The sequence below is a fragment of the Dasypus novemcinctus genome, chromosome 26, assembly GCF_030445035.2.
Source record: "Dasypus novemcinctus isolate mDasNov1 chromosome 26, mDasNov1.1.hap2, whole genome shotgun sequence".
NCBI classification, from domain to species: Eukaryota; Metazoa; Chordata; class Mammalia; order Cingulata; family Dasypodidae; genus Dasypus; species Dasypus novemcinctus.
The window spans coordinates 1,436,182-1,461,886 of NC_080698.1; the positions used below are offsets into that span (position 1 = coordinate 1,436,182).

The 25,705-nt window shown below is 53.5% G+C and overlaps 2 protein-coding genes across 2 annotated transcripts in view; one reads left to right on the plus strand and one right to left on the minus strand.

Annotated features, from left to right (window-relative positions):
* The window catches only part of LOC131276209 (uncharacterized), a 35,649-nt gene extending 20,633 nt beyond the window's left edge, over nt 1-15,016 (minus strand). The window contains exon 1 of the mRNA XM_058288994.1: nt 14,778-15,016. Within this exon, the coding sequence (XP_058144977.1) occupies nt 14,778-15,016 (239 nt within the window). The remainder of the gene's footprint in view (nt 1-14,777) is intronic.
* A 427-nt stretch (nt 15,017-15,443) lies between these two features.
* Nucleotides 15,444-25,705, plus strand: part of MYRIP (myosin VIIA and Rab interacting protein) — a 266,848-nt gene continuing 256,586 nt past the window's right edge. Inside the window, exon 1 of the mRNA XM_058288187.2 lies at nt 15,444-15,609. The gene's annotated coding sequence lies outside the window, so the exon portion shown is untranslated. The remainder of the gene's footprint in view (nt 15,610-25,705) is intronic.

Genomic DNA, 25,705 nt, shown 5'->3' on the forward strand with positions numbered 1-25,705 from the left:
CTTTAGTTGTGAGGCATGAACCCGAGGTCTTCTGGAATTTCATTACTGTATTGTTTTTAACAGCATCTGATAAGGTTCCTTGTAATGAAGTTGAGTAGTTTTTTCAGATGTCTCATCTAGTAGATGAAAGCTTCTGGGTAAAGATTATGAAGAGACCGTTTAGGAGAATGTTGTGGGAAAATGGCCTTATTCTGTTAGTCATAGGTTTGGGTATAAAGTCCAGAAGGGCCTTGCAATATCTTGCCATGTCTGCATGCATTAGGCCAGAGCACCAGAGACGAGCTCCCTAGTGCATGAGCTTCCCAGTTACCAGGTTACAGGGGGATAACGGCGTGCGCACGAGGGGTGGGCCGTACGGCCAGACTCTCTTACAGTTTCATCTTTCTCTGTGTGCGTGATTGGATTATGGCCCAATCAATTTTTATTGGAAATGTTTGGGCTTAGGAGACTTTACCATAACTTTTGCCCCTCTATCCCCAACTCGGTTTTACATAGAAAGAAGATTCTGTAGACCTGTTTCTTAGCCCAGGTTTTCTCATCCAAGATTTAGCATCTGAGGTTTCAACCAACATGCGCACGTTCATGTGGTTCAGCAATCCTGGGACATATGTACCCGGAAGAAACCTAACTTTCTCTGCGAATAGCAGCCCATCTTTTCCAAGTTTAGGCAAATCATGAATTGTAGTTCTTAATTCAGCTCAGGGCCAAGATTTGTTAAACAATTGCCTACACACTTGGCTTTTGAGGGGCAACTGGACTTTTGGGGTCTTAGGAGAGTCGTTAGGAGAAGATGGGAGGTCTGGACAAGTGGAAGAAGAGGGATAAGTTGACGGAACGTGGAAGGAGAGTGATCAAAGTGTAAGGGGAAGAGGGAGTACTGGATGTTGGGAGGCAACTGGAGGACAAGGAGGGACGGGATTTACTGGAGAAAGGACTCTAGCTTGTAGTTACTTGACTTTGTCCAATTGTGTATTAGCTCTGGCCAAAGAATCTTTCAGTGAAGCAACTTTTGAATCAGAACTTCGTTTGGAGGCTTCCACATACCATCAAAAAAGCTACCCATTGGGCCTGAGAAATCTCCCTCTCTTTCTTTTCTAAGGTATCCCTCAAATGAAAATTTTTATTTAAGTCAAATGCTCCCCTGAGTGTCCACTGAAGTCCTTGGTGAAGTTATACCATTTAGAGAGACACAAAAATTGGGATTGTAATGAGAGTACATCTAGAAAGCAGGAGCTCACCCTAGAGGAGCAGAGGATTCACACTTGGATGACGCCGTGAGAGCAGACATTGGCCAGCTGTGCCCTGTGTCTTGGCCTCACCCCGATGGCTGGCCGCCTGTGAACGCACACCTGAACATAGCAGCCCTCCCCTCAGCCACCCCCAGGCAGGTGGAGAACCCAAGAGAATGTTCTCTCAGGTCAAAGCCAAGCTCTCAGAACAAAAAGCATCGAGATGGCTTCGCCTCATCTGGTTTATTGGTGACTCTGCAAAGTTTGCAGAAAAGGATGCTGTTTGGGTGAGAACCGCCAGCTTGCCTGTCCGGAAAGCTTCTGTAAACTGAGAAGCTTCTACCTGCACGTCTCCCTCCGAAACAACACTTTCAGGCAGCACAACACAAAGCAGAAGCAAAAAAGAGAGCAAAGAGGGTGACCAGTGTGGCCTGACTCCACCAAGGATGCCAGACAGCTCAGAAAACTGGAATGAAGAGCTGAAGACGCACCGCCAGGAGTGGAGCTCTGCCCCGGTGCTGCCGTGCGGCGACGGGGCAAACTCCACAAGAGCGAGCACAAGGCCGGGCACCTCTGGAGCTGGGGTCGGCGGTGACGGCCAGTGCAGACCATCCTGGGGCATCTCCTGGAAGATTGGAAATAAATGAAACCACCCAATGAGGACCAACGGAGGCTGTTGCTTCACGGCTTGCGACGGCAGGGAGTCAGCCGCCGGCACCTGTGGTTGGGAGAAACCAAAGGCAGGCAGGGAGGGGGAAAACTCACACAAAAAGGGGAAGGCTCCAGGTGGGCTCTGCCTGGAGGTTGTGGGTGTGGGGAAGGGGACGTGGAGGCAGCTCGCTCAGAAGGGGGCATGTGCTGTGACTCGTTTGGGGAGCTTATTTGGCTTTCTCTTATTGGTCCTAAGTTGGAAGCTGGGACAAAATAGAAATGGGGAAGCTGGCAGTGGGTGAGCAAGCTCTGGTGGCTGAGCCTGACTGCCGCAGAGGCTGCTTTGGCGCCCTGGGCTGCGGCCGCAGAGCATGCAGGCCAGAGTTCTGGGTCACCTCCCGTCTGGCCAGCGGCCTCTGTGGATTCCGTTTCTTACGGCTCAACTCCACTACTCTGTCTGCGCTCAGGGTCTGCCTCCACCTCTGTGGCCGCCACCTCCTCACGCTCCCCGCCCCCACTTCCCGTTCTGGGTCCCTTGGGAACCAGGAAAGTTTTGGTTCTGGGGTCTTAGGAGAACCAAGGAACGTCTTTTCTTGACTCATTTCTTCTAAATTATTCCCTTACTCTCCTGGAACAGAATGTTAAAAGAAAAACTTTTCAACCGCATTGTTTGCTTCCCAGCTTTGCTGAGGGATTCATGGATCAAGCAGCACCCGCCTCAGAAAGCAGACGGGGGCCCCCGGGGGACTGGAGAGGAGGCGCTCCATGGAGAGAAGGAGCAAGCACGGAGGAAGCGTTCTGCTTGCCGGACGTTAAGTGTCCGTTCTACGCGGGGTCTCCCAAGGCGGGGAGCAGGTGCACACCGACCAGGACGCGGGCTGGCCAATGGGACGCTTGCTCTCCTGCCCAGAAACCGGCTCATCAGCAGGAGCTGTTTACCAGCAGCTCTGGGGGTGCATCCCCTGGTTCCCGTTTTCTCAGAAAACCCCTCTAGGTCCCGCCTGCCCATGTCCAGTGCAGGTGGCCGTGTTATTTTACTTAATAAGAGCGCCGCTCTGATTTCCCCCGGGTTAGTAGAAACTTCCGCATTACATCTCGTTTCTGTCTACGCTGCCTTCCTCGGGGCCAGGCAGGACCCGCTTCTCTGCTCTTGGGGTCATCAGCCTCTCGGCTCTGCCCTAAAGCTGGTGGCAGAGGAGGGGCCACTCAAGAGCCTGCTCAGTGCCGGCCTGCTCTACCCTCCAGGGGCTCGGAGTCACCTGCTCAATACCTGTCAGGGGGACGCGGCATCCGTGAGCCGCCTGCACCTGGGCGGGGAGGTGGCCGGCGCCCTCCTCGGTGCCGCAGGCCTCGGGGCACCGCCCACGCCGGGCTCCCTTCAAGGCCCTGGAGAGGTCAGGGCACCAAGCAGAGGCCCCGCCCTCAGGCGCTGCCACGGCGGGAGGACAGCGGCAGAGGGTGGCAGGTGCTCAGGGACCAGGAAACTGCAGGGCCGGCGGGAGGGGGGTCCTGGGGTGCCCGTGCCGCTCCTGCCGCGTGGACAGCGCTGGGTCCTGGGAGCCGCCCAGGGGGCTGATGTGGCCCCTGGAGGCGCTGCCACCCACGGCCTGCCCGGTCCCGGGTCCCGTGGCCTCAGGGTGCTCAGCTCAGCTACGGGCTGGGTCCACTGCGGGGCCTCCCTGGGTCCGCCCCTCGGAGCTGCCCCCGGGCTCGGGATGCCGGGCCGCGGGAGGCACTGGCCCAAGGCTGCGTGTTGGAAACTGAGGCACAGTGGGCTCACAAGGAGAGACCTGCTGTCTCCATGGCTACGCTTGCACCCTAAGGAATGCGGTAATTAAGAGTTCCAGGCAAACAGGATGAAGCTGTTAAAGGCTGAAAGAAAAGATGAGCACATAATATCGTAGTAAATAAAACACTTAGACTTTGTACCTTGAGATAAGATTTTTTGAGTTCCTTAGTAGTGCTAATAGTTAACTGCTTGTTGTTGCTTGTCATGTAGACTGGGGTATAGAGAGCCCCTTGTAAACAATAAAGTTGTCTGATGAGTCTCTACTCGCTGACCCCCTGATCCCAGCTCTCCCTCCCTCCCTTCCTCCCTTCCTCTCTTCCTTGTTTCCTCTTTCTTTCACTCTCCTTTTACTCTTTCTTTCATTCCCGATACCCTTCTGGTCCAAATCTCCAACAGCTGCGCACCTTGTGGGGCCTGGTTTAAGCGCAGAAGCTAAGGAAGAGAGGCCCCCAGGCCGGACTCGAGCTCCTGGAGCAGCTCCACCAGCGGTGGCCTCAGCCGCGCCAGCCCTACCCTCTCTGGGTGGGGACAACGAGATGCTATGATTCCTGCATTGGCGTCCAGCTAGAATCAACTTTAGGAAAGAAACCAGCAAAGCTTTTTGAAAAGCATGATTTAGCAGGGAACAAATAGCTGCATAATAAAATGTGAGTTGTTCTAAGAATACTTCAGAGAAAAATACTGTACTTACCAGCAACAAGTTTTTCCCTGCATTTCTATTTCTATTTGGTCCAATATGATCAGCTTTACCAAGTCCAGATACACATACGGTCACATATCTTTATTTTCTAATCAGTCGCTGCTGATTTGCCTCTTGAAGCCTCGCAGTGCCCTGAGCTGAGGGCCACTTAGACCCCGGGACGGGACCGTCCGTCCTGCTGCCTGCGTGGCCCTTAGGCCTGGCCCCCTGGCTGTGAAGCCTCCTCTCTGGGCCTGGAGGCTCTTCCTAGAGCAGACCACAAGGGTCCCCCGACGAGGCCAGGGCTGCCGTGTTCCTGTCCCCAGCTCAGCTGCCTTGCCCGGAGGTGGGTCCCGGGTCTGTTCCGGTGGCTCCTCCCACCCAGTACAGACGCCAGGCCCCTGCGCTGAGCTCTTGGCGAGCTTGGCCGCTTTGTTCCACGAAGTACCTTATTTTAGGGGCGTGCTTGCTCCCCCGTGCGCTTGCTCCCCTGTGCTCTGTGGATCAGGCCACGCTGGCGCTGGGCAGTCAGGTACGGCCCCAGGGCATGGTGCCGGGAGGACGGGGGGCCAAGTCCTCCCCAGCCCCGCGCCGCGCCTGCGCCCCTGGCTGAGCCTAGCAGCTTCCAGCGCCCACCAGGGCAGGGCCAGCGTGGCCCCCCCACCTGTGCTCCGGCCCCAGCTGGTCCTGCCATCTCCCACCTGGGAGCCGGGGTCACGGCCTCTCTCCCCGCCTCACCCGTCTCCCCTTCGGGGTCAGCTCCAGGCAGGGGAGCGGGGTGGGGTGCGCGACCCCTTCCGCTCTGTCCTCCAGCCACGGGAGCCCAGCGTGGGGAGCGCCCACTCCCCGACTTTGCGCGTCTCTGCTGTTTCCTCTAAGGCGCCCTGCCGGGCCCCCCAGGCAGGTGCACCCCCTAGAGAGCTGTCTGCGAGAGGCGCTCGGTGGCCTCTCCCCTGGAGAATCAGCCTCTGGAGAGCAGAGCTACCTGGCCCAGGGGCCTCTCTTCCTGCCCCCCAGACCGCCCGGGGTGACGGCCTGGCAGCGCTGGCAGCCCACGGCGCGCCCTGCTCGGCTCCTTTGCCGACGCCATCCTGCGCCCCTCACGCCCTGTCTCCCGAGAGCAGTCACCCCACACACCCTGCCATCTCGGGGAGCCAGGCGGCAGCAGCACCGGGGGCTCCCTCGCTAGAGCTCGGGGGGAGCCTAACCTGCTGCGGGGAAGCTTTCCTCTCTGTTCCTCCCGACTGGACGTTGGCTTAAAAAAAGAAAGAAGCAAAGAAGGAGAATACCCTTAGCCTAGAACAACCTCAGACTTGCTGAGTATTTTCTTTCGTTACACACTCACACCTTTCCTCACAAACACGCGCTCCTAGTGTGTGTTGTTGTTTTGTAATTCACTCATCATACTCCCCAGCCCACCCACTTCTGTTAGACTGTGGACAGTTTTCCATGTCAGGACGCATGGATTTCCCTCGTTCTTTCCTAAAGATGGTCCAGAATTCCCGGTTCTCACCTGCTGCCAGTTCACACCCTCGAGGCAGCTTGCCTTTCTCTAGCATTAGAAATCACGCTGACACGGCAATCTGCAAACACTTCAACCTGGTGCTGGTGTTTTGGAAGCACAGTGGCCTAGAAGGACAATTTCTGGCTCAAGCACTTGTACACTGTTAGAGGCTTACAATAATTAACAAGCGGTAGCTCAGTTTCCCCCGATATGCACTGGGGAAAAGCTGACTCCGTCCCGCATAAGCCTACGTGTCCAAGGGCGGCACTTCCCCACAGGTTAAATAAATCACAGAGAGACAGGAGTAAAGGGAAATTGTAACCTTCCCTACCTGCATATCAGAGGGAGATAAAATCCCTACAGATCAAGTAAACATCTGCTCCTGCAGCATGCCCAGAAACCATAACTCCCCAACCCACCATCCTCTAGTCACTGTCAGGGAGAGTTTCCACCTCTGCGGCTTCCTCTCGGCCCCTGCCCCTCACTCGGACCCTCCACCCCTCCCACCAGCTATCACCTCCCCACCTAGGAAAGTTCTGTATATATTCAAATATATATATCTATATATTCAGAACATGCTGGTCTGCTCTTCAGACCCCCTCCGTCGGGAGAGCTTCTCCATAATTTCTTTCTCCGCCTGTGGCTATACCCGTCTCCGTGTCCCAGTAAGTGCCGTTTTTCTCCAACATATACTTTACACCAAATTAACTCCAAAATGGTTTCACTAATGGGTTTTGAAAATACCATTTCCTCGCGTTCTACTGATGTGGATATTTTCAATCTTTATCTTTACCTTGCGAAAATGTAATGAGCAAAACTGGTATCTCTTGGTGCTTTACCTTTTGCTTAGTTCATGCCTGGTGAGGTCGCCCTCTCAGGGTTTGGGTGGTAGCTGTGTTCTGCTTTGCTCCCTAATGGTGAGGGTGAGCGTCTTTATCTTTGGGGCGCACTCGTGCTGTGCTTTACTCATCACTGCTAAGTCTGAGTACCTTTGTGTTTGGGTAGTACCTGTGTTATGCTTTGCTCACTACTGGTTAGCATCTTCCTGTTTGGGGATTTCTCTGTTTTCCTTTGCTCGTTACTGTCAGGTTGAGCATCTCAGTGTTTGGGGGTAACAGTGTTGTTCTTTGCTCACTAATGGGCAGGTTGAGCGTCGTTATGTTTTGGGGGTAGCTGTGTTTTGCTTTGCTCATAATTGCTGAGGTTGAGCCTCCTTCCATCTTTAGAATAATTGTGTTTTGTTTTGCTCATTCCTGCAGAGTCTGAGCTATGTCTGGGAGGTTACTCTGTTTTGATTTACTCATTCCTGGTGAGGGGGAGCATCTTTAGTTAAATGGTAACTGTTTTCCTTTATTCATTCCTGGTGAGATTGAGCATCTTTATGTTAGCTGGTAACTGTGTTTTGCTTTGCTCATCACTGCTGAGGTTGAGTATTTTTATGTTGTGGGGAAATGTTTTGCTTTACTCATTACTTCTGAGGTTGAGCATCTTTATGTCTGGGAGTAGCTGTGTTTTTATTTACTCATTTCTGGAGAGGTTCAGCCTCTTTATGTTTGGGGGTCCCTGTGTTTTTCTTTGCTCATTACTGGTGAGGTTGGGCCTCCTTCCGTGTTTGGTGGGTATATGTGTTTTGCTTTGCTCATTCCTGGTGCACTGGAGCATCTTTATGTGTTGGCGGCACCTTTGTTTTGATTTATTCACTCTGTAAGTTGGAGCATCTTTATATTTGGGGCATAAATGTGTTTTGCTTTGCTCATTACTGGTGAGGTGGAGCATCTTTATGTTTGGGGAAAACTGTGTTTTTCTTTTCTCATCACTGCTGAGGTTGAGCAGCTCTATGTTTGGGGCATAACTGTGTTTTGCTTTGCTCATTACTGGTTTGGTTGAGCCTCCTTCCATGTTTGGGGGGTACCTGTCTTGCTTTGCTCATTACTCATGAGCTTGAGCATCTTTATGTTTGGGTGGTGTTAGACGTTTGCAATCATTAACAAGCTGTAGCTCAGATTCCCCTGATATGCACTGGGAAAAGGCAAACCCCTCCCCTGTGTCTGAGGGCATGGCAGGCACTTTCCCACAGGTTAAAAAAAAAAAACCTCATAGAGACAGGAATAAAGGGAGAGAGAGATCTTCACCATCTGCATATCAGAGGGCGATGGAGATCTTTACTACCTCGACCTGCATATCAGAGGGAGACAGGATGGAAACCTTCACTATTCACATATCCTTTAATCCCCACAGATGGAAAGAAACATCTGTTCCTTCAGCATTCCAAGAAGCCATAGACTCCCTCAACCCCCTCCCACTGCCCATCATTCCCCGCCTAAGGAAGTTCTGTATAAATTCAAGTCCCCCCTTCCAGGAGTGGGCTGAAGTCTCTCCTCAGACCCCCAGCCTGATGGTGGGGGGCTGAAGTCTGTTCCTCAGACCCCCTCCGTTGGGAGAGCGTCTCAATAAATTCTTTTCCTGCCTGTGGTCAATCAGTCTCTGGGTCCCAGTGAACTCTGTTTTTCTCCAACAGGTGGTAACTTAGTTTTTGCTTTGTTCATCACTGCTGAGGTTGAGCATCTTCATGTTTTGGGGGTAACTGTGTTTTGCTTTGCTCATTACTGGTTTGGTTGAGCCTCCTTCCATGTGTGGGGCATACTTTGCTTTGCTTTTCTCATTACTGATGAGGTTCAGCAACTATGTTTGGGGTGGAACTTGTGTTTTGCTTTGCTTGTTACTGGTGAGTTTGAGAATATTTTTTTTAGGGGCTAACCATGTTTTGTTTTGCTCATTACTGATGAGGCTTAGTATCTTTATGTTTGGGGGGTACCCGTGTTTTTCTTTGCTCATTACTGGTGAGGCTGAGGCTCCTTCCATGTTTGGGGGGTATCTGTGTTTCTTCTCTGTTTGTCTAGTTGCTGTTCTTGCTCATTTTTCATTGGCTGTCCTGTCAGGCTGGTACCACCTGAAGCTGCTCAAATTTTCAGGTCATGCATGGCATCCATCTTGTAGCATTCCAGTGCTGCTATGAATTTATTTTTCTTCTGTATCTTTTTATTGCTTCCCTGGGATGTAGGCAGGATGTTGGAGGGGACCATTTTGGGCTTGTGCGCCTTGCCCCAGGTGCTCTGGCTGTTGGCAGTTAAACGCTTACCCTTCACATAAATCAGCCAAATGTAAACCATCTTCCCTGGGAGACGACCCCCCACTAAGGGCAGCCCACAGCCCACGACCGGCAGCGCCCTTCGTCTCAGGAGGGGACACTCTGGGGGCAGCTCATGCCCCAGAGCCCCGGGTGGCCAGACTGGAGCTGCCCTTGGCTGGACTCCTCGCTGGGTTCCTGTCCCACACAGCCCTCTCCCTCCCTCTCTGCTTGGAGCACGAACTCAAGAAGCCTGTGTCCCTGGGTCCCCTCAGGTCCCACTTCCAGGGAACCTGACTTAAAACAGGCCGTGATATGAACACAGGGCTCAGAGCAGCGCGGTTAGCAAGCCAGGAGCCACGTCTCTGTGCGTGGAAAATCCTGTCATTTCAGACCCACGGAGAAATCAGGATATGCCAAATTTCAGAACCGGCTTAAAAAAGTTAAGTTTATTTTTACAAAATAGTATACTTGCATGAAAAATCTAATGTTTCATTTCTCACTGACTTAACTGTTTAGCCTCATTAAAAACAGAAGCAGATTTACATGTGAAAAAAACAGGGTGTCGTGTTGAGGTGGTGTAAGGCCCGGTCTGCCCGGGGATCTTCGGGTTGGTAGAGAAGGAACGATGAGGTTTGCGGGGAGCTCACCAGGCGCTGGCTGGTAGGCCGGAGGAGCGTCAGGAGCCGCTGACCTGCTTTGGTCTCTCAACCCTGGTCTTGTCTGTGTTTGGGGGAAAAATACAAATCTTAATGTCCAGTCTTGACAATATTATATTTGTCAAACATTCCTGGGTATATTTGTGCATGACACCCTTTTTGCATGTGTATTTGGTATGAGATCAATATCTGAAATATCTTCTTCCCCAAGTACCAATTGAAAATCTTGCTTATTAGAAAGATGTTACAGGGAAGCGGACTTTGGCCCAGTGGTTAGGGCATCCGTCTACCACATGGGAGGCCCGCGGTTCAAGCACTGGGCCTCCTTGACCCGTGTGGAGCTGGCCCATGCGCAGTGCTGATGCGCGCAAGGAGTGCCGTGCTACACAGGGGTGTCCCCCGTGTAGGGGAGCCCCACGCGCAAGGAGTGCGCCCCGTAAGGAGAGCCGCCCAGCGCGAAGGAGGGAGCAGCCTGCCGAGGAATGGCGCCGCCCACACTTCCCGTGCCGCTGACGACAAAGAAGCGGACAAAGAAACAAGACGCAGCAAAAAGACACAGAAAACAGACAACCGGGGGAGGGGAGGGGAGGGGAATTAAATAAATAAAAATAAATCTTTAAAAAAAAAAATGTTACAAACTGCAGACTTGAGGATAATATTATAAAAAATATAATATACCACATTGTTATAATGCTGACATGTCTCTTTAAGTGGAGAAAGTTATTCACTCACTCACTCCCTTTGTTTAGGCTCTTTATTTTGAAATAATTATAGATTCATAGGAAGTTACAAAGCAAAGTACAGGGGGCCCTGTGTTCCCTGCCTGCCCCAGTGTTAACATCTTGCAGAACTAACTAGTAAGTATCAAAACTGGAAAGTTTGCTTTGGTGCAGTCCCCAGAGCTTGCTCAGACTTCGACAGCCACTGGAGTGAGCCTGTGGACGTAGCTCTAAGCAGCTTTATCTCCAGTGTAGATTTAGGTAACCACTACCACTATCAAGATACAGACCTGCTCCATTACCACACGGCTCCCTGGGCCACCCTCTCATAGCCGCAACTACACCCCAGGCTCTGCAGCTCCAGCCCTAGGCACGTGCTAATCCATTCTCCATCTGTTGAATTTTGTTATTTCAAGAAGGTTATATAAATGGAGTCGTACATTGCGCAGCCTCTTGAGATTGTTCTTTCCTCCCGCTCAGCACAATGCCCTTGAGATCCATCCAAGTTGTTGCATGTCTCAAAAGTTTGTTCCATTTCAATGTGAGTGGCATTTGTCGTATGGATATACCTCCTTTTAACTGCTTACCTCATTTGGGCAGTCTCTAGTTTCTGACTATTATGAATAAAGCTGCTATGAACATTTTTGTACATATTTCTGTGTGAACATAAGTTTTCGTTTCTCTGGGATAAATACCCAAGAATACAATTGCTGGGAATTATGGTAAGTCCAATATTAGCTTTAAAAGGCACCGCGGAACTGTTTTCCAGAGTGGCTGTGCCATTTTACATTGCTACCAGCAATGTACGAGCAATCTCATTTCTTCACCTCCTCGCCAGGATTTAAGAGCTGTCACTGTCTCTTGTCTTAGCCATTCTGATAGTGTAGTGATATCTCTGTCTTAAGTTGCAGTTCCTTGATGGCGAATGATCTTGAAATCTCTTCATGTGTGTTTTCGCCAGCGTATATGCTCCTCAGTAAAATGCCTCTTCATGCCTTTCACCCATTTTCTAATTGGATTGTTGTTTTTACTGTTAATTATTCTAGATACAAGTCCTTTTTTGCATATGTGATGTGAAAATATTTACTCCCTGTATATAATTTGTCTTTTCATCTACTTAAAACGGTTTTTCATCGTGCAAACGTTTTCCGTTTTGATGACGTCTGTGATGGTGAAGTTCGTGTGATGGTGCCCAGTTTGGCCAGGCAAGCACTAACCTGTTACTGTGAGGACATTCCGTGGATTGAAATCATCAGTGGGTTGATTGCATCTATGGCTGACTGCATCTACAATCAACAAAGATTGCCTCAGGAATGAGAGAAGATCCGCCCAGTCAGCTGAAGGTCCTGGAAGGAGAAGTGATGATTTCAGGAGTCTGAGGGGAGAGTTTCCATCTCTATTTAGCTAGCCAGCTTCTCCTGGAGAATTCACCAGACCTTCACCAGAGCTCCCAGCTGGCAGCGCTGTCCCAGGGAAGTCCGTAATGACAGGGACTGGCTCCGGGATACCTTGTTCAAGGAAAAGGCCATTCAGCTTCTGTTACTTTAATTTGTCCTTGTTCACAAGGAAAAACATTGCGCATCATTTATTACACTTTTTAAATCTCCCCGGGTGGATCATCAACTCCCGGTTGTTCCGAGTGTTTTCTCCACCAATCAACACGCCCTCAGGACAGGTTTCTGACGCCCCCTGAGGTATAACCACTACTTTCCAAACCACTCGTTTCCTGGGCAGGACCCGATTTCTCCACTAAGAACCTACTAGTCTGACAAAGACAAACAAAAAGCAGGCCAAGGATATGAACACACAGTTAAAATACAAAGGAAGTGCAAATGGCTCTTAAACGTCTGTGAGAGGTTCCACCTCACTAAGGTAAATGCACGTTCAGCCACCGAGGCCGTTTCCACCTATCAGATGACGGAGATCGGGAAGGCTGACGGTGCTGAGAGGTGCATCCGTCTGGGTACAATCAGAAAAACCGAAGCCACTGACTTCAACGGAGGGGACTGAAAACACGGAAATGTTGCACGGATGACGTAAGAGGCTGCGCGCTCCCAGGAGCCCGCGCGGGCGGCGGGGACAGGGGGCTGCCGGCTCAGGCCTAGGCCCAAGGGACGAAAGGAAGGGGTCCTGCTGCCAGCGCCGGGAGCCGGGCGCACACGGGCCCGTCCTCAGGCCTTGGGGCCACGAGCACGCAGCGCCGCCCCGGAAGGCCCCGTCGACCACCCGGCAGAAGCGGGAGAAATGCCCGGCTGCTTCCCGCCTCCCGCCCTCCGCCCTCCACGGCTGCCTCCCATTGGCCAGAGGCGGCAAGAGGCCCGCTGATAGGCTGGCCGGGACGCCTGTGCGGGCAGCCCCGCCCCGCCCTGCAGGCACACACCCGAGCAGCGCTCTGGGCATGCGCCTGAGGGCAGAACCGGGGGTCAGTGTGTAAACGAGCGGGCTGGGAGGGCGCGTGTGTGCTGACGTCTCCACGAAGGCGCTGGACAGTCTCCAAACTACAGAAGCTTTGACCCCACAACTCCAGTTCTAGAGCTTTGGCCTTCACATGTTCTTCCACTTGTGCATGGTTGTGTAAGAACAAAATTATTCCTGGCAGCATTATCATCAATAATGACAGATTGGAGACAGTCCACATACCGCAGCCGGGGCCCTCACGTATGATGAGATGTCCTTTTCAGTGGCAAAACAGAGCAAAAGGAACAAGAAAACTTAGGAAGGATAGGCAATGGCTTGTTCAAGGGCAAGCCTGCATAACAAATGCTACCATTTTGTATAACGAAAGGTGAAAAATAAGAAACTATGGGCAAATATGTTCACTTGTTATATGTAGGTATTCTCTAGCCTGATAGCGCAGGCTGCCTCTGGAAGTGCACTCAGATGCTGGGAGACACGACTGGGAGGGAGTTTTTTAAAACTGTGCACCCATTTGCACTTTTTGAATTGTGTACCATGTGAATGCGAATCTAATCAAGCATGGAAAAATAATATTAAAATTGAATGTAGGGAAGTGGACTTGGCCCAGTGGATAGGGCATCCGCCTACCACATGGGAGGTCCACGGTTCAAACCCCGGGCCTCCTTGACCCATGTGGAGCTGGCCCATGCGCAGTGCTGATGCACACAAGGAGTGCCCTGCCACGCAGGGGGTGTCCCCCGCGTAGGGGAGCCCCATGTGCAAGGAGTGTGCCCCTTAAGGAGAGCCACCCAGTGCGAAAGAAAGGAATGGCGCTGCACATACAGAGAGCTGACACAGCAAGATGATGCAACAAAAAAAAAGAGACACAAGATTCCCATGCTCCTGACAACAACAGAAGTGGACAAAAGAATACGCAGCAAATGGACACAGAGAACAGACAATTGGGGCAGGGTGGGGGGAGGAAGGGGAGAGAAATAAAAAAATAAAATCTAAAAAAAAATGAGTGTAAATATAATAAAAAGAAAACACAGACTTTGTTCCACTTTAGCAGTCGTGGACATTAAAAATGTAGCATTGATGTGGAGAAAGTGGCCACGGTAGCTGCTGAGGGCAGGGAGAAGGAAGAAGAATTAGGATGTGGGGCATTTTCAGGACTTGCAGTTGTCCTGCAGGGACAGATGCTGGACACTGCATGTCTTGCCATGGCCCACTGGGTGGGCTGGGGAGAGTGTAAACTACAATGTAAACCATTATCCATGTGGTGCAGCAGTGCTCCAAAATGTATTCACCAAATGTATCCACCAAAATGTATCCACCAAATGCAATGATCATTGATATGGGAGGAGTGGGATTGTTGAGGGAGGTATAGGGGGACCTCGTATTTTTTTAATGTAACATTAAAAAAATAAAGAAAAAAACTCCTTTTAAGGGAAGCAACTAGACTTTTCATCAACTCCTCTGTCTTCCAAGTTTCCCTCTTAAAGGTTGTTTCGCCCTGCGGACTCATCAGCTGGGAGCCGCTGCTTCCCCCGTGCTAATCTACACCCGCAGAAGTGTCTCAACCCACATGAGACACCCTGGGAGCGGATCCTGGGGTTTGAGAAATCACCCAAGTGGCCGCACACGCTCTCTTCCGAGGGGGCGGCTTCCACCAGCCGCAGGCCTGTGCGCTCTCCCGGCCAAGCCGCCGTGGACCGCGGCCCCGGGCGGCTGGAGGCCACCGCGCGGCCGGCCCTGGCCTGGCTGGAGGAACGAAATGTCCGCCCCCCTTCCGGAACCCGGGCTTCCTGCACCAGCCCCTGTGCGCCCCACTGCGAGCAGTCTTGCGCGTCCCCCGACCGCGGGGCTCGCCACCCCGGGGCTGCCGCAGCGGGGGCTTCGGGGGTCCCGGGGCGCAGAGCCTGCGCCGAGCGCGCCCCGGCCGGTGGGGCCGAGTGGACTCGCGTGGACAGCACAGACAATTCAGGGGAAACGAAAGGAATCCAGCTCCAGGGGCGATCACCGCGGTGGCCTTAAACCCGGGGACCGCGAGTGGGAAGCCGCCGCTGGGAGGGCGCGGCGCGGGCCTCGGCGAGGCTCGGTCGGGGGGCGCCCGCTCCCGGCCCCGGGCAGGGCATGCGCCAGGCCGGGCCGCCTCGACTCCGGGGACCGTCGCTCAGGGCAGGAGGGCCCAGGGGCAGGGGACCGAGCGCCTCGACTCCGAGCTGGGAGGGACAGCGTCGCGCCGGGGTCCCGGGCCATGGCCCCGCCACCGCATTGCGCCGCCGGGGGAGCGCCAGGAGGAGTGCGGGTCCCCGGCCCGGGCGCGCGCAGCCCCGGCCCCGCCTCCTCCCGGGGCGCCCCGCCCCGCCCGGCGCGTGCCGCCCGCGCGCCCTGGGAGCTGGGGAGCCTCCGGCCCCGCGGGCACCTCCGGCCCCGGCGCAGGCGCGGACGCGCGCCGCCCCTCCCGCCGGGCGCCCCGCACGCGCCCCCGCCCCGCCTCCGCCCGCGCCCCCCCCCCCGGAGCGGCTCTGATTGGCCGCGGGCCGGGCAGGTGGCGGCGGCGGCGGCGGGCACAGGCGGGCGCAGGCGGGCGCGGCGGGCACGGGCGGACCCCGGCTGCCCGTGGCGCGGCCGCCTCCCTCCGCCACCGCCGCCGCTGCGTTCCCGCCCCCCGCCCGCTCCCCGGCTCCCGCTGCGGTCCCGGCGGCCGAGCCCCCGCGGCGCCGCAGCCTGGCTCCGGCGCGCACCGACCCGCGCCCCTGCCCAGCTGCCCGCAGCCTCCCAGCTGCGCGGGCGCCCGAGAGCGGTGGCCCCAGCGCGGCCGCGGACTCGCTCCAGCCGGGTCACCTCGCGTGAGTATCGCCCCCTCCCCGCGGGCGGCTTTGCGCTATTCTTCCCGCACCTCCCCACGTTGCCGCAACTTCGCGGGTGGGTGTGCGGTGCCTCCCGGTGCCCCCGCGCCGCGTCCTGGCCAGCTCCGCGGCCACCGCCAGTCCCTTCTGCGGAGGGGTATGTGCGTGTGCGCGCGGGGAGGGGCACTGGAACTTGCTGGGGGTCCTCGCCGGGGCGAGGCCGCCCCCTTCTCGCGCTGCGGGGCCCGGAGCCAGCCCCCGCGTTTCCCTCGCGGTTTCGGGTCCGCGCGGGCCACGTAGCCTCGTCGCCTGCGGCGCTGCGGGCGTGGTGGACCAGGCGGTAGGCGCCCCCGCGCCCGCGCTCCCGGCCGGACTCTCACGGACTCTTAATTTCTGTAAGACGGGGCTGGTCAGGGGGTCGTTCAAGGTCACGGTGGGGCGCGCTCTTGGGGTCTTGCCCTCAGCCTCTTTCCCCCCAGCGCCGCCGCGGTTGGGAGGTCGGGAGCTGGCCGAGGCCCTGCGCGGGTTTGGGGTGACGCCGGGCTCCTTCTGGGTGAGCGCGGCGCGCCGGGCCGCGAGTCCGCGATGGGCCCCCCGTGGCCCTGAGGGTCTGGAGCACACGCGCCCTTCCCGGGCACCCACAGTTAGGTCTTGGCAGGCGGGGGGCTTCGCTCCGTGCGGCAGGGGGTCCCTGCTGCCTCCTTCCCCCAGGCTCGCCCACCTCCGCGCGTGGGCAGTGTCCAAACAGCAGCGCAGGCCCAGCGACCCCCAGGAGCAGCGCGGGCGGCGTGGGTGCCCCTCTGCTCCCGCGGGAGGCCCTGGCCTCTGCGAGCCTCCCGCCGCCCGCCCTGGTCTGGGTTTGCTGGTCTGCTTTACGCTGTCCCCGGGGGGGTGGGGTCCAGTCCCGGGACGAGTCCAGGCCGCCGGTGGGAGCCGTTCCCTCAGATGCTTCCGAGTGCCCCTCGGGGCTGCGGGCTCAGCTCTGGGCCGTGGAGCGTCGCCCCGCTTTGCGCCTCTCTCCCTCCAACCCAGCTGCCCCGCCTGGACCCTGAGCCTCGATGAGGGGAGTTCGCCTGAGGTGACGAAGCGTCTTGGAGCCTCAGGGTCTTATCTGGAAATGGACTAGCTCCTGCCTTGCCGTGGGGTTGCGAGGACACGGCAGGTGGTGGACATGCATCGGGTGTAAAGTCTGAAGTCGCAGGAACCTGTTCCCGGGGAATCCGGGCTGCGGCGGCAGTGGACCTGATCTGCAGACGGTCACGGCCCAGCAGTGCTGTTTGCAGAGCTGAGTCCTTCCTAGAGAAAGTTCCTTTGCTAGGACTCTGGAAATACTTGTGGGCGCTTCCTCTTGCTGTTCCTTGCCTGGCGAGGCGGCTGCAGCTCACCTGCCTAGCCCTCCCCTGCGCACCTGAGGGCGTCTACGTGGGCGGGAGCTGCCTGGGCCGGGCTGGGGCTCTTTCCAGGCCCCAGGGTGGCCTGTGGAATGGCGGGGACCTCCCTGGCAGGGGCCTGTGCGTGTCCGGGAGGAGCTGTCAGGCTACAGGATCTCGTTACTGTTGAGAAAGTGACACTTTAGCCACGCCCACTACTTTAAGCTCGTTGTGTGGGCTGTGTCTTGCCCCTTCTGCCTGCCCACAGCGGGCAGGAGAGCTCCCACCTGGGCTGGCCTTGCAGCTGGTCCCCGCCGGCTGGATTTTCACCTTTCTGATTCCTACTGTGTTTGCACAGCCTTCTGTCTCCTCAGAGGAGGAATGTGTTTTCATATATTTAATATATTGAAGTATAATGTAACCACAGAAAACCGCACATGTGCAGGTCATACACTGGGTGGCTTTCACCGCCTGAGCGCATCTGCTCAACCAGTGCCCCGTTTAAGCGCTGGGGCGTCCGCCTGCCTCTGCCTGCTCTGGCGCTTGCCCTCCAGGGGTAATCACCATCCCGCTTGGTTTTGTCAGGCGAGTTTTAACTTTATAACTATTAATGTTTATTTTTCTTGTTAGTTCCGGATCTAAAATGAGAATTCCTGGTGAAGAAGGACTGGCTTAGGAGGGCTTGGGCATAAAGGTCTGGCTGTCCCCACCACACCCGATCACTAGTTCCCAGGTGGTGCAACAAGTCCGAGCCCGGGGCTGACGCGGGTGGACAAGGGAAGGCTGGTGGATTCCCCAGAGGGCTCTTTCATTTGAATGATGCAAATGAACAATGCGTTTGAATAATGCATATCTGAAATAGTGTGATATGAAAATGTGAATGAAAAATATGAATAAAATTTCATTTGAGGCCAAAAAAAAAAAGGAGATGCTTCGAATTCCTCAAAGTTAAAATAAAATTGGTGGAGAATCTCAAAGCTTTGAACAGGTGGATTTGGGAGCTGTTCCTGCTCTTGCCGCATGGCGGCGCCACGTTGGCCGGGACGGAGCCGCCTCCAGCCTGCCCGGGCGGGCGGAGGCCCGGGGGTGAGACGGCCGCCAGCGTCCCCGGGAAGGACCCCGGGAAGGACTCCCGGCGCTGGGCTCCCCGGCGCCTGCCCGCAGCCCTCCTGTGCGCCCCTGCGCTCGTCCCCGGCCGCAGCACCGCGCAGGCGCAGGAGCATCGCCGGGCGCGGGCGCGGGGGCCTCGCCCCCCAGTCACGCCCCTGGGCTCGGAGGGGGCAGCGGAGAAGCCCGCCTGGGGGTGTCGCCTGGAGTCCCCAGGGGTGGGACAAGGAGCCCCTGCCCGTCCCACAGCTCGAGCCACTGCAGACGCGCAGGGTGGGGGGGGGCACGACCTGCGGGGGGCCGAGGAGGGGGGCGGGGCAGGGGGGGCGGGACCCTCCCCGGGGGGGGCTTAGGAACCCTACCTTAGCACGGGGCTTGGGGACCCCCTCGGGGTAGAACTTTAGGGGTTCTCCCTCGGCACAGGGCTTAGGGTCCCCTCGGGCCAGGTGGGGCTTAGGGACCCTCCCTGGGGGGGGCTCAGGGACCCCCTCGGGGTGGGGCTTGGGGACCCTCGGGGGGGGGCTTAGGGTCCCCTCGGGCCAGGTGGGGCTTAGGGACCCTCCCTGGGGGGGCTCAGGGACCCCCTCGGGGTGGGGCTTGGGGACCCTCCAGGGGGGGGCTTAGGGAGGTCCTCCCTGGGCACGGGGCTTAGGGTCCCCTCGGGCCAGGTGGGGCTTGGGACCCTCCCGCGCTCCCCGCTCACGCCTTCCTCTCGCTGTGGGCTCAGAGAGGGTCTGCAGAGCCGGGCTGCGCGCTGGCCGCGGTGAGCTGTGCGCGCTGGCCGTGGTGCCCGGAGTGCAGGCGCGCGCTGCTGGGGCTGTGTGTGTGTGTGTGTGTGTGTGTGTGTGTGTACTCTTATGTGCGCTGTTTTCCTCATGTAATCTTCACAAGAGGTGGCCAGAGCTTTCCCACCTTGTAGACGAAGGGGCTGGCCTCAACAATTAAGCCTTTTCAGGCGTTTCTACACCTTAGAGCCCCCCGGCCCGCTCCCCCGGCCGCCTCTTCCACAGGGTGGGGAGACTTCACTCTTTTGCCCTCCCTGCACCTCGTACCGCGCTTGACCTGCTGCAGCTGCTGAAGTCTACGGAATATCTGGAAACAGGGAATTCTCCTGGGAGCAGGAGGGAGAGCCGGACAGTGACGATAAGAAGTTGGGGTCACATGCAGCACTCGAACTGAGCCTGTGCCGATAAAAGTGTGGCGTGTGATTTTGCCTTTAAAATTTTGTGTGAATGGAAGCCTGTGATTTGCCTTTTTCCACCCAACATTGTTTTTCTACCTGTGATATGTTGAAAATTGTAGATCCAGTTGATTCATTTTAAATAGTATTCCTTTGTTAACAGATACACCAGAATTTAAACATTCCCCAATAAGATGTTTCTACTTTTTGCTATCATAAAAAAATATTGCAGGCAACATCCTCAGTTAGCTCTTGTCGATATTTATGAGTGTCTCTAAGGTACATATCTCCAGGAGTTGAATACCTACGTAGTGGGTACGCCTCCTCAGCTTCTGACTTTGGCTTCAAATTTTCTGAGCAGTTGTGCAGTTTCAATTCCCCTTAGCAGTGGATTGGAGGTCCTTGTAGCCTTGTATCTTCTACTATGGCTGATATTAACCAGATATTTTAATTTTGGTCCATGTGTTAGGCATGGAAGGAATTTCATTGCTCTTTTACTTTGCATTTCCCTGAGAGGTTACCTTTTTAATATATTTTGGTTTTCAGGTTTTCTTTTCTATGCATTGCTCCCCCCCCCCCCCCCTTTTTAACTGGAAGTTTTGGTTTTTGTGTTTAGGTCTTTAAACACATCTGGAATTTTAATTTCTGCTTTGTGAGAGGCAGGGATAGAACGGTTTCCACGTGGAAAACCATTTATCCCATTATCACGGAATGAATTGTTAATTCTCGTTTATTTTGTTTCTATGTCTGTCATAAACCAAATTCTGTTATAGTTTGTGAATCTGCTTCATAACTCTCTGTTCTGTTGCGTTCATTTATCTCTTTGTGATTCCTAAGCTAATTCTGTTTCTTTTAATTATTAAAACTTTCCTTTTCATTCTTTTGCTTCAAAGGTATTCTTTGACATTCTTGACCCCTTATGCTCTGAAGTGAATTTTAAGATGTATCCATTGCCATGAAAAATCCTGCCATAATTTACATTGAATCCACAAATTAATTTGGGGAGACTTTTCATCTCCCCAGATTATCATTATACTATTGATACATCCCATCCACAGACACAGTCTATCTCAATTAAGTCTTCTTATATATTATTCTATTGAGCTTTATGATAGTCTCCATAAAGATCTAACACTTCTATTAGATATTTTACATGTTTTTTTGCTGTTGTTTTTAAAAAATGGAATAATTCACATACCATACAATTAATCCATTTAAAAGGTACAATTCAAGGTTTTTTTTAGTAAATTCACAGGTTGTGCAACCATCGAAACAATCTCATTTTAGAAATTTTTGTTCCCCCAAGAGAAACCCCATACCTACTAGCAGTTACTTCCCGTCCCGCCTGGCAACTACCACTCTCCTTGCTGTCTCCATGGCTTTACCTCTTTGGACATTTCACATAAATGGAGTCACTCTGTGATACAAGATGGGGTCTTTCTCTCCCTTAGCATCATGTTTCCAAGGCTCGCCCATGTCATACTGTAGCATGTATTATTTCTTCATTACTTTCTATTGGTTTATCCCATTGCAGGGATAGATCACATTTTATGTATCCCATTGTCAGTAGTTTACAGGTTGTATTGTTCTTATGTAGGAATCTTTTTTCTCCAATTAAATGTTTTAAATTGGTTGTTGCCAGTTTATGACAATGGGATGGTTTTTGTGTGCTAGTTTTCTATGCACCGTCTTTGTTGGTGTATAGATTCTCTGCGTATTCTGTTGAAAGCCAAATCCTGCTGCAAACGATGACTTTGTTTCTTCTGTTTTAAAGTTGATTGGTTTCTTGCTGTGTACTTCTCTGCCCTCCAGTCAATGCTGAGTGATAACAGGGCCTCCTGGCACGGTGTCTGCCTTTGGAAATGTTTCCAGCCTTCACCTAGTATTGCCGTTGCTTTAGCGGGAGGTAGACAACCTTCGACATGTGAAGGGAACTCGTATTTCTAGCTTTCTAATAATGTGTGCTTTTGTTTTTAAATTATGCTAGTGTTAAATTTTATTAAATTCCTTTTCTCCACCTCTTGTAATCTATTAAAGTGGATTATCATTACATATATTATTAAAACGCATTTTGAGATTTTCTTCTGAAGTTTGTATTATGGGAACATGATATATATTTCCAAGTATGAAATTATATTTTAATATTTGTTTTTCCCCAGAGTGACCTCTCCTTCCCGAGGGGCATTTTTTCTTCCTCTCCCCTCTTCTCACGCTTGAGGGAAGTTCATACGGTTTGAGCGTTTTCAAGAATTAATACATGTAGAGCACTCTGTAGTACCTGACCCCCAAATGTCATGATTATCAAACGTACGTAATGTAGTTGGTGAAAAATAATCAGAGGGCACTGATTTGGAACACTAAGATGGGGCCGGACTGTCCAACAGGGTAATCCATGCAGGATGGGGACTTGGGCTGGCCTTTGAAATTAAATTTAATCTAAATTTAATAAAACATGTTAATTGTAGAAGTACAGGCAGATGTATCTACACCACTCGAGGCAGCCACTTTTGAATTTTTGCAAACTTTTCCCTAGAGGTCATTAGACATTACATACATGTATACATACTTTTAAATACTTGCTATCTGGATCCCACTGGACTGCGCCTCATGGGAACAAGGGACATGGTCACACGAGAGCATCCCCTCCTGAGCGTCTGCCTCAGTCTGCATTCTGATCTCTCAACTGGGCTTAACAGCGGCTGTGCCCCCGGCAGCATTTTCTTGTGGGTCACCTGCTCCCTGATTGAAGGATTTTGTTTGGCATTATAGTGTAAATTCATTGTGGAGGAGAGTCGCAAATATTGCAAATCATGGAGGATTTCATGAAGTTTATAAAACTGGTTAAAAATCTGCAGGAAACACATGGTCACTGTTGAACAAATGGGTTTCTGGCAGCCTTAGACCTGGTAATGATTGGAAAAGAGAAAGAATGCGGGTGAGGACGCCACGTATGTTCCAGAAGAGAGCGAGTCGGATCAAAAAACTGGGAGAGGCTCCTCTGGTGCCCACCCACAAATCATCTCATGCAAAAACAGTGCTTTTTCTGGGCTTGTAAAAAATATCAAATACTCATTGAAGGATGTTATTTGCCCTTCTATAATTTTGCTGAGAAAATTATGTCCCAAGTGTGAAAACTTGATTCATTCTAATATTGCACTGTCCAATAGAAATATAATGCTGGGCACATATATAATTTAAAATCTCCTAGTGGCATATTAAAGTTAAAAAAAAGTATGTTTTTTTTAACCCATACTCATTAGTATGTTTTATTTAACCCAATATTTATAATATACTTTTGGGCACATTTCACATATAATCAATATAGAAATGATCGATGAGATATTTGACGTTTGTTTTCCATACTGAGTCTTTGGGATCTGGTGTGCGTTTCACACTGAGGCACATCTCAGTTTGGACTCACCCCATTTCAAGGGTCAAGGAGACACGTGGCTCGCGGGTGACAGATTGGATTGTGCAGTTCTAAGGACTAGTGCAAAGTTGTCCTTGTACCGCTATCTTGTGAAAGAACAAATAACACTTGTTTTCTTAAGTGGTCTTTTTACTAAGCAACAGTCTCAGCAGCCCGTTTTATTTTCCATCCTGTTATTTACTGTGAGGCATGGTCTCCTCTCAGTGGATTCACTTGAAGTGACTCCTCTGGAATGAGTAGCCTTTACTAATAACTGCATGAATGTAATTTTTAAACACAAAGATGATCATATTTTTTAAAAAACTCAATAACATCTGAGCAACATTAATATCAATAATTAATTTTCTGCCTTGTCTTTTATTTTCCTGATAATCCATTTAATCGATGTACCATAATTTATTCAACTAAACCATTCTTTTAAGACATTAGGCACTTGAGACTTTTTATTATAACTCTATCTTAGTACACATCCTTTGTTTTCTTAGAGTGAATTACTTTGCCAGAAATTGTTTACTACTCTTTAAGTTTTGATACCCATTGCCAGATAACCCTTCAGGAAAGTTTATAGATTTATTTCGCCATCAGTAGTGTCTGAGCGTGCAGGATCCCACACCCTGCTGGTGATGAGTGAGATGACTCATCTTCTCCACCTTCATGTTCGTCTCCCATCCTGCTCCCCCCTGCACCAGCCCGCTCCTCCCCCCTGCACCAGCCTGCTCCCCTTCTCTTCCCCATCCATTCCTCTCCCCTAGGCCACACCATTCCTTTTCCCTGTACCTTCCCATCCCTCTCCTCCGCGCCCGCCCCCCTCTCCTCCACGCCCGCCCCCCTCTGTGCCCTCCGTCCTCTCCTCCGTGCCCGCCGTCCTCTCCTCCATTCCCTCCGCCCTCTCCTCCATGCCCACCACCCTCTCCTCCATGCCCGCCGTCCTCTCCTCTGTGCCCGCCGTCCTCTCCTCCATGCCCACCACCCTCTCCTCCGTGCCCGCAGCCCTCTCTTCTGTGCCCACCGTCCTCTCTTCTGTGCCCACCGTCCTCTCCTCCGTGCCTGCCGCCCTCTCCTCCGTGCCCACCACCCTCTCCTCTGTGCCCACCATCCTCTGTGCCCACCACCCTCTCCTCTGTGCCCACCGTCCTCTCCTCCGTGCCCACCATCCTCTCCTCCGTGCCCGCCACCCTCTCCTCTGTGCCCACCGTCCTCTCCTCCGTGCCCAGCACCCTCTCCTCTGGCTCCTGGCAGTGGCTGCCCCCTGGCCTTCCTGACCTGAGGCGGCTGACTTGTTCACCTCGGCCTCCACAGGGCCTCCCCTGCCCGCCTCTTCTGGGACTTAGGCTGACCCTCATGCAGGAAGTGCTCACCTTGAGACCCTTACCGTAATTACTCCTGCAAAGACCAGTTTTCCAAACTTAGGCTGACCCTCATGCAGGAAGTGCTCACCTTGAGACCCTTACCGTAATTACTCCTGCAAAGACCAGTTTTCCAAATAAAGTCACCGTCGCAGCGTTGAGGTGGACGTGTCTTTCGGGGGCTGCCGTCCAACCCGCTGCAGGTGAGTGAAGGAACCAGCGGATGAGCTGATGTGGCTACACCCGACCAGATGCTGGTGACCAAGCCTGGGGCGGCTCCCCCGAGGTGCGGCCTTGGGTTCTACGAGGGGCAACCACGCCCGCCTCAGCGCACCCTGAGAATCCAGCCTGTGTTTCTTAGGGAGAGTCAGAGCGCCGCGGCGGTGTGCCTGGATGCTTTTGCAAAGTAGCTTTTAGTTTGTTAGTTAACCACGTGCTCCCTCCCCCTTTCCCTCCCCTAGGTAATCGGGCTTCGTTTTTGTATGTATTTGCATTCCGTCACTGCGGGCGGGGAAAGCTCTCTGGAAATCATGTCGTGGCTGTGATTTACAGTGGAATGCCACTGATGTGACAGTCGTGTGATCGGCAGCTGGGATGCCCCCATCCATTCTGAGGCTGGCCATGTAACCCCGCACTTAGGAAGAGACAGCGAGCCGTGCTCAGGGAGGGCGTGCGGGCACACAGGGCCCAGGCCGGCGTCCAGGCCTCAGAAAACCCTCCGAGCCGCCTGCTGACGATGGGGGCGGCTGGCCCCCCGTGGCGCGCTGTGCCTCCCCGCCTTTGGTGTGAAGTGCAGCTGCCTCAAAGCGCAGGCTTCATTCCCCAGCTTGGAAAGCGAGATGTCCAGGTTCTCCTGAAGGAACCAGCCAGGCCTCTGTACACTGATTTACCTTCAGAAGAAACACAGATCGCCTGCCTGTCAAGCGGTGCTGCCTCTTCACCCACTGGAAGTCGTCTCAAGCGTCGTTTCATGTTTCCATGTGGCCCCCGCCTCAGAAAACGTGCAGGTCTGTGTGTGTTTGGGGTATAGCCTGATCTGTTGAGAAAAGCAATTTATTATTCAAGAGACTTCGATGTACTAGCATGACACCTGAGCAGAGTATTCTAGATTATCCTCTTTCTTTTTTGGCCAACTGGAAGAAAAATCAGAAACGCTATTTTAATCAAATCTTTGTCTTGAATCTTTTAGAAATCTGCCGGTTGGTTTTCCAGCTCTGTGGTGCAGGGAGTCGGGGGCTCTCCCAGGGCGGCAGCTCTCGGCACTGCTCCTGCCGGCTGCCTGGAGACCCCGCCCAGGCCTTTGCCCAGGCCTGAGCCCCTCCCCGCAGGGCGCGTCCACGTGTCCCTCCCCTTTGCGCTGGGCGTCCCCCCTCAGGCTGCTGCCCGTAGAGAGGGCGGTGGTTCCGGGCAGACAGCCCCCACTTCCCAGCCACACGTGATCCAAAAGCAACAGGAGAATGAGAAACAAGAAGCCATCTGGAAGGTGGTTAAAATTGCTTCTCAAAAAGGTGGCGGAGCTGCCGGGAGAGCCCACGAGAGGCTGTGCCAGGGCCCCTCCCCACAGCCCCCCCATGACCCTCCCCACGGCCCCTCCTCCTGTCTTGGGCCGTCTGTCCCCTCCATCGCCACTCCCGGGGCCTGGCCCCTCATCTGGATGTTTAGC